Below are 15734 nucleotides of genomic sequence, written 5' to 3' on the forward strand. Positions count from 1 at the left end.
CTCAGAATCGCTTGGATAGGTAAAAGCATTCCGAAGTTATTACCACATGAAGTAACACGTGTCAGATTTGAACAAATTGGCTGTGACCTAAAGGCCAAAACAGCCTGGGTCCTTAACCCCTTTAGGACACAGCCTGTTTTGGCCTTGTGGACACAGATGATTTTTTCAAATCTGACATGTGTCACTTTATGTGGTAATAACTCCGGAACGCTTTTACCTATCCAAGCGATTCTGAGATTGTTTTCTCGTGACATATTGTACTTTAGGTTAGTGAAAAAATTTGGTCGATAAATTCAATATTTATTTGTGAAAAACTTCAAATTTTAGCAACAATTTGCAAAAATTAGCATTTTTCTAAATTTAAATGTATTTGCTTGTAAAACAGATAGTAATACCACACAAAATAGTTACTAGTTAACATCCCCCATATGTCTACTTTATGTTTGCATCATTTTTTTTCATGTACTTTTATTTTTCTAGGATGTTACAAGGCTTAGAACTTTAGCAGCAATTTCTCATATTTTCAATAAAATTTCAATAGGCCATTTTTTCACGGACCAGTTCAGTTCTGAAGTGGCTTTGAGGGCCTTATATATTAGAAAGTCCCCATAAATCACCCCATTTTGAAAACTGCACCCCTCAAGGTATTCAAAAACACATTCAGAAAGTATTTTAACCCTTTAGGCGTTTCACAGGAATTAAGGCAAAGTAGAGGTGAAATTTAGTGACCCCATTTTGAAAACTACACCCCTCAAGGCATTTTTCTAGGGGTATACTTAGCATTTTGACACCACAGTTTTTTTGCAGAATTTAGTGGAATTAGTCTGTGAAGATGAAAATCACCTATTTTTCTGTGGAAACATAGAATTTTTTCATTTTTACAAGGAATAAAGGAGAAAAAGCCGCCCAACATTTGTAAAGCAATTTCTCCCGATTACGGCAATACCCCATATCTGGTCGTAAACTGATGTTTGGACCCACAGCAGGGCTCAGGAGGGAACGAGGGCCTTTTGGATTTTGGAGCGCAGATTTTGCTGGACTGATTTTCAGTGCCATGTCGCGTTTTGCAACGCCCCAGAGGGACCAAAACAGTGGAAACCCGCCAAAAGTCACCCTATTTTGCAATCTACACCCCTCAAGGTATTTTTATAGGTGTATAGTGAGCATTTTGGCCCCTCAGCATCTTTTTTAGAGCTAAGGTGACCAAAAACAGCGATTTTGGCGCTTTAAATTCTTTATTTATTACAGCGTTCACCGTGCGCAATAAATTACGTTTTAATTTATTCTGCCGGTCGGTACGATTACGCCGATACCATATGTGTATCGTTTTTTTGCAGCGTTTGCACAATAAAATTACGTTTCTATAAAATTATTTATTTTCTGAGACACACTATTCTGAGCCGTAACTTTTTTTTTTTTCGTCAAAAAAGCTGTGGGAGGTCTTGTTTTTTGCGGGACGGGTTGTAGTTTTTATTGGTACCATTTTGGGGTAAATGCGACTTTTTGATCACTTTTTATTCTATATCTTGGGAGGGGTGGTGACCAAAAAATAGCGTTGCTGACAGTTTTCCGTTTATTTTGTTTGCGGCGTTCACCGTGCGGAAAAATTAACATTATAGTTTCATAGTTTGGGTCGTTACGAACACGGCGATACCAAATATGTGTACTTTTTTTTAAAGTTTTAATTTTTTCCCTATAATAAATGACTTATTATAGGAAAACAAAACCTTTTATTTTTACACTTTTATAAAACATTTTTATTAACTTTTTTTTACTTTTTACACTTTATATTTTTGTTTATTAACTTTTCTTTTACTTTTAACACTTTATTTTTTTGACCTGCAGCTCTGATCGCTGCTAGAATACATTACACTACCTAGGTAGTGTAACGTATTCCAACTGTCAGTGTGACATCACAGTCACTCTGACAGTTGGGGTATGTTCACACGGCCAAATTTCAGACGTATACGAGGCGTATTATGCCTCGTTTTACGTCTGAAAATAGGGCTGCAATACGTCGGCAAACATCTGCCCATTCATTTGAATGGGTTTGCCGACGTACTGTGCAGACGACCTGTTATTTACGAGTCGTCGTTTGACAGCTGTCAAACGACGACCCGTAAATTTACTGCCTCGGCAAAGAAGTGCAGGGCACTTCTTTGCCACGTAATTTGAGCCGTTCTTCATTGAAATCAATGAAGCACGGCTCAAAGGTTTACCAGCGTCTCAGACGCCTCGTAAATTACGAGGAGGAGCTTCTACGTGTGAAACGAGGCAGCTGTTAACAGTCTGGGTATGTGCACACACACTAATTACGTCCGTAATTGACGGACGTATTTCGGCCGCAAGTCCCGGACCGAACACAGTGCAAGGAGCCGGGCTCCTAGCATCATACTTATGTACGACGCTAGGAGTCCCTGCCTTGCTGCAGGACAACTGTCCCGTAGTATAATCATGATTACAGTACGGGACAGTTGTCCTGCAGCAAGGCAGGGACTCCTAGCGTCGTACATAAGTATGATGCTAGGAGCCCGGCTCCCTGCACTGTGTTCGGTCCTGGACTTGCGGCCGAAATACGTCCGTCAATTACGGACGTAGTTAGTGTGTGTGCACATACCCTCTGTCTTTTCACACGTAACTGCCTCTCAGCGTGTGAACATACCCTTGGTCTACGAGGATCAGCAGAGGCTGATCCTCATAGGCTGACATACATGGCAGACTTGGGGGCCGTTGTCTGGCCTCCGGGTGCCATCACAAGCATCAGAAGCCCCCACGATTGCATGGGGGCTGCTGATACGCTACAAACCCGCTACATGCGGAGATCGCAATCGAGCCCCGCATGTAACGGGTTAATTGCCGAAATCAGCGGCGATGAGCCGCTGATCGGCAACACTGGAGTGTCAGCTGTCGGGGACAGCTGATCTCCAAGTTCCCGATGCACACTGTCGCCGACAGTGTGCCATCGGGAACGACACAGTGACTTCCTGTCACTCTGACAGGAAGCCTATCAGGACCAGCCGAAGGTTGGTCCTGATGGGCTTCCGTCCATGGCAGACCCGGAAGCCATTGTTTGGCTTCCGTTTGCCATAGTAACTATCGGCAAACCCCGTAATTTCGGACCGGGGTCTGCCGATATGTTAGAAACCCCCAAAATTCGGCGATTGCACACGATCGCCGAATTTAAGGGGTTAATTCGCTGAGCAAGAGGGGAGTGTCAGCTGTCGGTGACAGCTCACCTCCCGGTTCCCGATGCACACTGTCGCCGACAGTGTGCACCGGGAAAAACTCAGTAACTATACGTCCTCGTGCGGGAAGTAACCTCCCGCAACGACGGCCAGTTACGTCCTGGTGCGGGTAGGGGTTAAGTGGTTAATTAGGAACTAAACTATTTATTATAACAGACATGTTAGGAGTGGTGGGAGGATTTCTTCACTGCACTACTCAGGAGAGATGACAGATCCTCCTTACTCTACTACACTACACAGGAGAGCTTACAGTTCCTCTATATTACACTACACAGGGGAGCTGACAGATCCTCTATACTACACCATATAGGAGAACTGACAGATCCTCCATACTATACAACACAGGAGAGCTGTCAGGTCCTATATACTACACCACACAGGAGAGCTGACAAATCCTGTATACTACACCACACAGTAGTGCTGACATATATGCTATACTACACCACACAGGAGAGCTGACAGATCCTCTATACTACACCACACAGGAGAGCTGACAGTTCCTCTATACTACACCACACAGGAGAACTGACAGATCCTCTATACTACACCACACAGGAGAGCTGACAGTTCCTCTATACTACACCACACAGGAGTGCTGACAGATCCTCTATACTACACCACACAGGAGGGCTGACAGATCCTCTATACTACACCACACAGAAGAGCTGATACATCCTCTACACTACACCACACCACACCACACAGGAGAGCTGACAGATCCTCTATACTACACAACACAGAAGAACTGACAGATCCTCTAAACTACACCATACAGGAGAGCTGACAGATCCTCCATACTATACAACACAGGAGAGCTCTCAGGTCCTCTATACTACACCATACCACACAGGAGAGCTGTTACATCCTCCATACTACACCACACAGGAGAACTGACTGTTCCTGTATACTACACCACACAGGAGAGCTGACAGCTCCTCTATACTACACCACACAGGAGAGCTGATAGATCCTCTATACTACACCACATAGGAGAGCTGACAGATCCTCTATACTACACCATACAGTAGAGCTGACAGATTCTCTATACTACACTACACAGGAGAGCTTACAGTTCCTCTATATTACACAACACAGGGGAGCTGACAGATCCTCTATACTACACCACATAGAAGAACTGACAGATCCTCTAAACTACACCACACAGGAGAGCTGACAGCTCCTCTATACTATACAACACAGGAGAGCTGTCAGGTCCTATATACTACACCACACAGGAGAGCTGACAAATCCTGTATACTACACCACACAGTAGTGCTGACATATATGCTATACTACACCACACAGGAGAGCTGACAGTTCCTCTATACTACACCACACAGGAGTGCTGACAGATCCTGTATACTACACCACACAGGAGTGCTGACATATATGCTATACTACACCACATAGGAGAGCTGACAGATCCTCTATACTACACCATACAGTAGAGCTGACAGATTCTCTATACTACACTACACAGGAGAGCTTACAGTTCCTCTATATTACACAACACAGGGGAGCTGACAGATCCTCTATACTACACCACATAGAAGAACTGACAGATCCTCTAAACTACACCACACAGGAGAGCTCACAGATCCTCCATACTATACAACACAGGAGAGCTCTCAGGTCCTCTATACTACACCACACAGGAGAGCTGATACATCCTCCATACTACACCACACAGGAGAACGGACAGTTCCTGTATACTACACCGCACAGGAAAGCTGACAGATTCTCTATAGTACACCACATAGGAGAGCTGACAGCTCCTCTATACTACACCACATAGGAGAGCTGATAGATCCTCTATACTACACCACACAGGAGAGCTGACAGATCCTCTATACTACACCACACAGGAGAGCTGACAGATCCTCTATACTACACCACACCGAAGAACTGACAGATCCTCTAAACTACACCATACAGGAGAGCTGACAGATCCTCCATACTATACAACACAGGAGAGCTCTCAGGTCCTCTATACTACACCACACCACACAGGAGAGCTGATACATCCTCCATACTACACCACACAGGACAGCTGACAGATCCTCTATAGTACACCACACAGGAGAGCTGACAGATCCTTTTTATTGCACCACACAGGAGAGCTGACAGATCATCTATACTACACCACACTGGAGAGCTGACAGATCCTCTATACTACACCACACAGGAGAGCTGACAGCTCCTTTATACTACACCACACAGGAGAGCTGACAGATCCTCTATACTACACCACACAGGAGGGCTGACAGATCCTCTATACTACACCACACAGAAGAGCTGATACATCCTCTACACTACACCACACCACACAGGAGAGCTGACAGATCCTCTATACTACACAACACAGAAGAACTGACAGATCCTCTAAACTACACCATACAGGAGAGCTGACAGATCCTCCATACTATACAACACAGGAGAGCTCTCAGGTCCTCTATACTACACCATACCACACAGGAGAGCTGTTACATCCTCCATACTACACCACACAGGAGAACTGACTGTTCCTGTATACTACACCACACAGGAGAGCTGACAGCTCCTCTATACTACACCACACAGGAGAGCTGATAGATCCTCTATACTACACCACACAGGAGAGCTGACAGATCCTCTATACTACACTACACAGGAGAGCTGACAGATCCTTTATTCTACACCACATAGGAGAGCTGACAAATCCTCTATACTACACCACACCGGAGAGCTGACAGATCCTCTATACTACACCACACTGTAGAGCTGACAGATCCTCTGTACTACACCACACAGGGAGAACTGACTGTTCCTGTATACTACACCACACAGGATAGCTGACAGATCCTCTAGACTACACCACACAGGAGAGCTGATAGATCCTCTATACTACACCACACATGAGAGCTGACAGATCCTCTATACTACACTACACTACACAGGAGAGCTGACAGCTCCTCTATACTACACCACATAGGAGAGCTGACAAATCCTCTATACTACACCACACCGGAGAGCTGACAGATCCTCTATACTACACCACACTGGAGAGCTGACAGATCCTCTGTACTACACCACACAGCAGAGCTGACACATCATCATTACTACACCACACAGGAGAGCTGACAGGTCCTCTATACTACACCACACAGGAGAGCTGACAGCTCCTCTTCACTACACCACACAGGTGAGCTGACAGATCATTATTACTACACCACACAGGAGAGCTGACAGGTCCTCTATACTACACCACACAGGAGAGCTTACGGGTCCTCTATACTACACCACACAGGAGGGCTGACAGATTCTCTATACTACACCACACAGAAGAGCTGATAAATCCTCTATACTACACCACACTGGAGAGCTGACAGATCCTCTGTACTACACCACACAGGAGAGCTGACAGCTCCTCTATACTACACCACACAGGAGTGCTGACAGATCCTCTATACTACACCACACCGGAGGGCTGACAGATCCTCTATACTACACCACACAGAAGAGCTGATAAATTATCTATACTACACCACACATGACAGCTGACAGTTACTCTTTACTACACCACACAGGTGAGCTGACAGATCCTCTATACTACACCACACAGGATAGCTGACACATCATCATTACTACACCACACAGAAGAGCTGACAGGTCCTCTATACTACACCACACAGGAGAGCTGACAGCTCCTCTTCACTACACCACACAGGTGAGCTGACAGATCATCATTACTACACCACACAGGAGAGCTGACAGGTCCTTTATACTACGCCACACAGGAGAGCTGACAGATCATCATTATTACACAACTCAGGAGAACTGACAGATCCTCTATACGACACCACACAGGAGAGCTTACGGGTACTCTATACTACACCACACAGGGGAGCTGACAGATCCTCTATACTACACCACACAGGAGAGCTGAAAGATCCTCTATACTACACCACACAGGAGAGCTGACAGATCCTCTATACTACACCACATAGGAGAGCTGACAGATTCTCTATACTACACCACACAGGAGAGCTGACAGATCCTCTATATTGCACTACACAGGAGAGCTGACAAATTCTCTATACTACACCACACTGGAGAGCTGACAGATCCTTTATACTACACCACACAGGAGAGCTGACAGCTCCTCTATACTACACCACATAGGAGAGATGACAGATCCTCTATACTACACCACACAGGAGGGCTGACAGATCCTCTATACTACACAGAAGAGCTGATAAATCCTCTATACTACACCACACATGAGAGCTGACAGATCATCATTACTACACCAGACAGGAGAACTGACAGCTCCTCTTCACTACACCACATAGGTGAGCTGACAGATCCTCTATACTACACCACACAGGAGAGCTGACAGATCATCATTACTACACCACACAGGAGAGCTGACAGGTCCTCTATACTACACCACACAGGAGAGCTGACAGCTCCTCCTTACTACACCACATAGAAGAGCTGACAGATCCTCTATACTACACAACACAGGAGAGCTGACACATCCTGTATACTACATTTTATACTGTATGGAAGGCCTTATACTGGATTGGGGGCATTATAGTGTGGCGGCATTATAGTGTGGGGGCAGCTATGAGAAGCATTATACTATGTGGGCAGCTATGGGGGCATTATACTGTGTGGGCAGCTATGGGGGCATTATACTGTGAGGGGCAGCTTTGGGGGGCATTATACTGTGAGGGAGCATCTATGGGGAGTATTATACTATGGAGCAATTATACTGTGTGGGAGAAGCTAGTGAGGCATTATACAATGGAGGCAGCTATGGGGGGCATTATACTGTGGGGGCATCCATGGGGACTGTTGGGCAAGGCGGCTGGGAATAGGCGCGGGCAGGGGTCTGGTTGTGTTGGGGAGGGGTAGGGGGGCCCAAGCTGAATTCTTGAATGAGGGCCCAGGAGCTTTCAGCTATGCCCCTGCTGCTATTTGTTGTGGATTTTACCTCCCATTGAATTCAATGGGGAAAACCCGCAACAAATAAGCAGCGTTTACGCAAATACAATTGACTTGCTGCAGAATAAAATTCGCAAGCGCAGGTCAATTGCTGAGCATTTTTTCTGCTCAGCATTTACACAGCATGTGGATGAGACTTGTTTTATCTCATCCACTTTGCTGCTACTGTATATATGCTGCAGATTTTCCGCAGCATAATACAGGTATTATAATACAGGTATACGCCATATTTACGCAATGTGTGAACTGACTCTAAACCCACGCCTTGTCCCGCCAGTCCCTGAAAAAATTTCTTGCATCAAACTGGTCCTCGATGCAAAAAAGATTGCGGACCACTGCTCTATACTACAACACACAGGAGAGCCAACAGCTCCTCTATACTACACCACACAGGAGAACTGACAGATCCTCTATACTACACACATAAGAGCTGACAGATATTCTATACTACACCACACAGGAGAGCTGACAGCTCCTCTATAATACACCACAAAGGAGAGCTGACAGATCCTGTATGCTACACCACACTTGAGAGCTGACAGATCATCTATACTACACCACATAGGAGAGCTGACAGATCCTGTATGCTACACCACACTTGAGAGCTGACAGATTATCTATACTACACCACAATGGAGAGCTGACAGATCCTCTACATTACACCACATAGGAGAGCTGACAGATCCTCTATACTACACCACATAAGAGAGCTGACAGATCCTCTATACTACACTACACAGGAGAGCTGACAGATCCTCTATAATACACTACACAGGGGAGCTGACAGCTCCTCTATACTGCACCACACAGGAGAGCTGGCAGTTCCTCTATACTCGACAACACAGGAGAGCTGACAGATCCTCTATACTACACCACACAGGAGAGCTGACAGATCCTCTATACTACACCACACAGGAGAGCTGACAGATCCTCTATACTACACCACACAGGAGAGCTGACAGAACCTCTATACCACACAGGAGAGCTGAGAGATCCTCTATACTACACCACACAGGAGAGCTGACAGATCTTCTATACTACACCACACAGGGGAGCTGACAGATCCTCTATACTACACCACACAGGAGAGCTGACATATTTTCTATTCTACACCACACAGCAGAGCTGACATCTCCTCTATACTACACCACACCACACCACACCACACAGGAGAGCTGACAGATCCTCTATACTACACCACACAGGAGAGCTGACAGATCCTCCATACTACACCACACAGGAGAACTGACAGATCCTCTATACTACACTATACAGGAGAGCTGACAGATCCTCTATACTACACCACACAGGAGAGCTGACAGATCCTCCATACTACACCACACAGGAGAACTGACAGATCCTCTATTCTACACCATACAGGAGAGCTGACAGATCCTCTATACTACACCACACCACACAGGAGAGCTGACAGAACCTCTATACCACACAGGAGAGCTGAGAGATCCTCTATACTACACCACACAGGAGAGCTGACAGATCTTCTATACTACACCACACAGGGGAGCTGACAGATCCTCTATACTACACCACACAGGAGAGCTGACAGATTTTCTATTCTACACCACACAGCAGAGCTGACATCTCCTCTATACTACACCACACCACACCACACCACACCACACCACACAGGAGAGCTGACAGATCCTCTATACTACACCACACAGGAGAGCTGACAGATCCTCCATACTACACCACACAGGAGAACTGACAGATCCTCTATACTACACCATACAGGAGAGCTGACAGATCCTCTATACTACACCACACAGGAGAGCTGACAGATCCTCCATACTACACCACACAGGAGAACTGACAGATCCTCTAAACTACACCATACAGGAGAGCTGACAGATCCTCTATACTACACCACACCACACAGGAGAGCTGACATATTTTCTATTCTACACCATACAGGAGAGCTGACAGCTCATCCTTACCGCACTCCACAGGAGAGCTGGTTTTTCAGGACCTTATGAGCCAGATTGGTCAATCACTCTGCAACAGTGGATTGTACTCTGGCAGATTTGAGTCGTCTATGTACCATTTGAATGGTTGCCATGTAATACTACAATTCCCCTGCGATAATGTCTGGCTGGCTGGGTGTTTCTCTACAATATATATTTGTTTGCTGCGGGTGTTGGGAGCCGGATAAACAGTGGTCAACTAATTGGCGCATCAGCTCCGGACCGAAAAGTTGTTTTTTTTCCCGATTAGACAATTCCTTTAGCTTAGAGAGTAATCACAGTACCAAAAGTGAAATAACAAAATCATCTCTGCTGCATCTGTACATGCTGAACGTTCAGACAGAGCTACGTAAATACAGCCATATCGTATACCGAGTATATGTTACTCTGTGAAACTTTCCCATTAAGCTGTGAAAAGTCGGCATGCATTCCAGCCTGTTCCTGAGCACCTGCTTTACTGATGATCTCAGCTCTGCTTCTCGAGATTTAGACGTTTTCACAAAACAGCTTTTTAAACAAAAGCCAGCTGTTTCCGATCAAGGCTACAGGGGAAACAAAAAATCAGGGTAGACAGGGAAGGGGGGGGGGGGGGGACTAACCCAGAGACAACAATTCTTCATTAGCTTTAAGTCACTATTTTTTTCCCCTTAAGTAAAGGAGTCATTAAAACGAAGAAGAAAGTGAGGAACATTTTCAATAACGTTTTTTTCAATAATTAAAAACTTGGAAAGCGGGCTAAATGCTCAATTTAGTTTGTAAATGAATCATCTTAGGAAATCGCTTATTTTTAAAAGCATTGGTCAGGAATATACTTCATGAAATAAAATGATCAATGGGAAGTCTTCAGTGTCCGGCTTTATGACTTTTTATAAAGAATTGAAAACAGATTTAATTTTTTTGTTTTTTTTACACACATCTCTGGTAAATTGCTTCATTAACTATGACATTACGTTCGGCAGGACAGGATATTCCATGACTTCATTGGACTTGGACGAGATGTACGTATTGGATGTGGAAAAGTTCCCGGCAAGTGGCCACTAAAAGCAAACAGTTTTCAAAAAGTAAAGACCTAAAGAAGATGTTATATAATGTTGAAAGGTGTTGATAGTGCGGAACAGACCTCCGCAACCGGGAAAAGAAAGGTAACATTTTCCAGAAGGAGGCAATTTGTAAAGCATATAAATATAATATACTTCCTATAACACCATCATTTAAATTAGTGCTGGATGGGGGCGGTTGTCACTGCTCTTGCAGGTAGGGGTGGTCCCTGCTCAGAACAAGAGCAGAGAGCCACAGCAAAGAGCCTTTCCTGCTCTGGAGATCTAATTTGTATGGGTGCTGTGTAATACCAAATCTCTCCTGTAGTGGTCACCCACATCTTCTACCAATGAGAGCACCTGATCACCAGAGGTTTCAGCTGCCGGATCAGTTGATCGCCAGCGGGTCCTCCATATGTGACCAATTTTCAAAAGAACATTCCCACCCATTGTCTGAATTTATGTAAGGAAATAATCAGTATCCATCAAAGAGTGCCCCAAATGGCTTTTCCGTAGTCATGAAATTTAACACCATGATCCTTTGTGAAGTTTGGGGGATTTAATGTACGGATGTAGCCATCTTTATCTTGACTTCGATAACTTGCTGCAGCGTGATATCACACAACGCAGAAGCCATTGAAAAGTCGTTGTAAAAGCCAAGATAAAGGATCTTGCCAGTGTGTATTTAATGAGTTAAAAGTCAAGATAAAGATGGCTACATCTGTACCCCAGTGAGGGCAGGTCTTCCAACTAGGATATGGGAACTGATTTTCCCTTCGCTGCCACCTAGTGGTTAAGATGCAATGTGCAATTAATTTTTTTGTTACATGTGGGATTGCTTTTACATTGGAATTGCAAACTGATCCATACAGATGTAGTAGAACTTAATATGTCATGTATATGTTTCTTTTATACAGTAGTGATAATGTAGTTGGTGTACCTGCAGTCCTATGTAAAACCTCCATAACACATTGGGATGTTAGAATGGGTAGTGCCAAATAACAAAAGATTTGCTGAATCAACAAACTCAGCAGTGCTACATATCTAGATATTTGGCAATCTAATGTCTATAGCCGTGTTCCCCAACCTGAGCCTCACCAAAACTACAACTTCCAGCCTATGGCTGTCAGGGCATGGTGGGAGTGGTAGTTTTCTAACAGCTGGTGAGCCAGGGGTTAGGGAAAATGTCACTTTAGGGATCTGTGAGATTTGTAGGTCAGGTGCAATTCCAAGGTCTAAAATCCAGTGCATGAGTTTAATATGTGTAATAAATACAGTGTATATAGAGAAATGCAGCAGAGCTGGGTTTGTCAGATGCAAAAGGGCTAAGTGTCATTTATCCTATCTTATGGTGGTATTTTACATAGGACTACAAGTAAACTATTGCATTATCTTATCTCAGCAAGATGCAGTCCTGAAGAGTTAGACAGCAAATCCAGCTCTGCTACATCTGTATGTACATGTGTGGGGATGAGGCAATGATGTGGGCAGACATAAGGCAGGCAGTGTGAGGTAAGAGGGGATGACTGATGTATATGTGTTATGTGATTGATGTGATGTGTATTTAAAGTGACAGTAGAGTGATGCAGGTCATAAGTTTGAACCCCCCTGAAGGTAGCTTTATTTAGTAATGCGCTGAATACCGCACGATTTCTTTACTGCACCATTTATTTATCCAATGAGTTATTTTCTATTGTCACCAAAGCGGAATGTATAAAAAAAAAAAGGACAGAAACCAGAACTATTCCTTCCTATTCACTACATTCGCCCAAAAAATCCCCAAATTCTCACTAAGTATAACATGTTATTCTCTTTTCTCTCAGTGTTTTAACTGGTTTTATTTTTGCATGTTTTTGGGAAAGTTGGGTGCCCATTTTGGCTTTCTTGAGAACTTCCACAGGAGATGTCACAGGGCTTTCCCCGACTCCTGAATGACGCTCTGCCTAGTTCTACAGCACTTGTCTCCAACCTTCGGCTGTCAACAGCCAGAGAGCCACAGTTCAGAAACCACTATTGTACAACCATACAGCAGGGGATGTATCACTGCACGGAGAAAAACATGCCATTCAGGAGTCTGGAGAAGTCAGGTAGTTAGTTGGGAACTACAATGGCGATCATATTGGTTATACCTCTTTTTTTTTTTTTTTATTGTCTCTTTTGGGAAAGCTGTTTGATCCATTTTGGTTGTCCTGAAAGCGTCCACAGTACATGTCACACAGCTTTCCCAGACTCCTGAATGGCAATATGCCTAGTTCTACAGCACTGGTCCCCATTCTGTGGCTCGAAGCCACAGGCTAGGCAGTCAGGGCATGCTGGGAGCTGTAGTTTTGCAACAGCCAGAGAGCCACAGGTTGGAGACCACTGTCCTACATCCATAAAGCAGGGGATGTATCGCTGCGTTAAGAGAAAACCTGTCATTCAGGGGTCTGGAGGAGTTGGATTGTTCAGCTTTCCCAGAATCAATTTAAAGTGATACACGTAGCATAGTTAGATCTTGTTTTCCGATCGTGCCTCCTACTGCTGGTTTATTCTCTACAGCTGCTTACAAAGTTATAGACTGTTTCAAGTACTGAAGACCACAATGTGGAAGAAATTACCGGACCCTTCATGTTGCTTATCCCCCCCTGATTTTCTTTACTTCACTCCAGAGTGTGTGGTGTGGAACTTATCAACCGGTCAAAGGCTAGCCTTAAAACTGACTGCGCCTCGAAAAAAAATCTCTTTGTTCTTGCATTTCCTTTTTAACATTTTAGTTGTTTTATTTTTTTGGGTTTTGTTTTTTTTCACGTTCTGCCCCCCTGATCAGAGCAAAGTACTATTCCCAGAGACTGTAAGGTTCCTCCGCAGAGTGCCTCAAAGTGGGATTGGTATAATCTGATAAAAGGGAATCGAGCTACAGATGTAGCAGAGCTGAGTTTGCTACTTGACTCCAGTCCCTGTGGTGTCGTTGCAGGGGGAAATGTATCAATAGTGTCAGATGCATACATTTTTTTAGTCAAATTGGTCAAAATGGCGCACATGGCATGATATATTTGGTGCCACTTGTTACATTACCGTCACAGACACATGGCAACCATGCTAGATGTGTTTTCATTGGCTTAATTGGGTTCTCCCATTTTTGACAGCAAGAATAGCGCTGCAGACTGTGCTATTCTTGCTGTCACAAAGTGCTGGAAAGGCAGAGGGAAACACCAAAAGCAAGTGTGAACAGAGCCTTAGGCACTTTCCTTTTCTTTACACTATAGAAGAGTGGGCAGAGTAACAAATGACTGCAGCATCAGACTACACCCTTCTTTGTAGTCTGTAACTATGGAGACACATAGGTCTGCATCGGAGTTGTATACACAAAACATAAAGCCCCATACACACGGCCGTGCATGTAATCACGGCCTGGGATTGTGAGCATGGCCGGCCGCCCGCATTTTCGGGCCGTGCTCCCATACAAAGTATGGAAGCACAGCCCGTAAAATGCAAAAGAACGGACATGTTCCATAATTTTCGGAACATTTCTACGGCACGGACACCCATCCGTAGCGATACGGAAAGTTGTCCGCGGCCAATAGAACTGAATGGGTCCGTAATTGCGGACCGTATTACGGTCCGCAACTACGAACAGTTTTTACGGTCGTGTGCATGGGACCTAAGGACTTATTTTAATCAAGACAAAGTTGCAAATGTGCGCGTACCCTTTAAGATTTCTTTATATAACACTGGACTACCCCATATTATGGCCCTACTAAAGTAATCCTACGGAGTTAATTAAGGAATTGAAAATATATTGGTGGGGACTTATGAATCATGGGGGGGTTTGGACAGATAACTACACATGAGGCAGTGGTTAGAGGGGGCTTCCCATGATTCAAACCTATTTATTTGTTATGGCCTATATAACCTCTGGGACCCCTACTTATCTCAAGAGGGCATCCAGTCCACATTCTCAGTCAAGCAGGTGGTCCCACATGTCTGGTCCCTCTCCACAGGAAGGAATGGGACAAAATATGTTTGAGTCTTAGGAAAATCCCTTTAAGGAAGAGAAAAGTGTGGAGGGTAGGGGAACGTTTTTGGGTCACTTAAGGATTTGCACTGGCCAGGAACCAAACAAACAGGGTGTTGGTGGGTAGGTGCAGTCTAAATCCTTTCACAAGACAATAACCATAGTCGTTCTGAGTTATATTCCATTGCGATTGTCCACAACCTCATAAAATATCAGTTGGAGTCATCTGTGTAGAATAAGAACACAGCTTTATAGAATAAACCGCTTCTCCCGCTTACCATTAGGGAATGTCTGCTTGCTGACAAAAGGCCAGTTCCATATCCTGACCCCAGGCCGCCCATAGCTCCGTTGTGAGATGGTCCAATTAATCCATGAATGTCGCTGTGGCTTCCTGGCATGGCTGTTGAAGGCCCCACTGCGTGGTTCCTTAATACATGAATTGCATCATCTAATCTTTCCAATCTGTCCTCAATTCGGCTTTGCT

General features: G+C 44.6%; 1 protein-coding gene across 8 annotated transcripts in view; it reads right to left on the minus strand.

The window, feature by feature from the left end:
• The window catches only part of TCF4 (transcription factor 4), a 406052-nt gene that overhangs the window by 30556 nt on the left and 359762 nt on the right, over window positions 1-15734 (minus strand). For all 8 annotated transcript variants that reach the window (XM_075841364.1, XM_075841349.1, XM_075841341.1 and 5 more), the window contains one exon: window positions 15529-15732. In XM_075841364.1, coding sequence (XP_075697479.1) covers window positions 15529-15732 — 204 coding nt within the window. The remainder of the gene's footprint in view (window positions 1-15528; window positions 15733-15734) is intronic.

This window comes from Rhinoderma darwinii, chromosome 1 (assembly GCF_050947455.1).
Source record: "Rhinoderma darwinii isolate aRhiDar2 chromosome 1, aRhiDar2.hap1, whole genome shotgun sequence".
NCBI classification, from domain to species: Eukaryota; Metazoa; Chordata; class Amphibia; order Anura; family Rhinodermatidae; genus Rhinoderma; species Rhinoderma darwinii.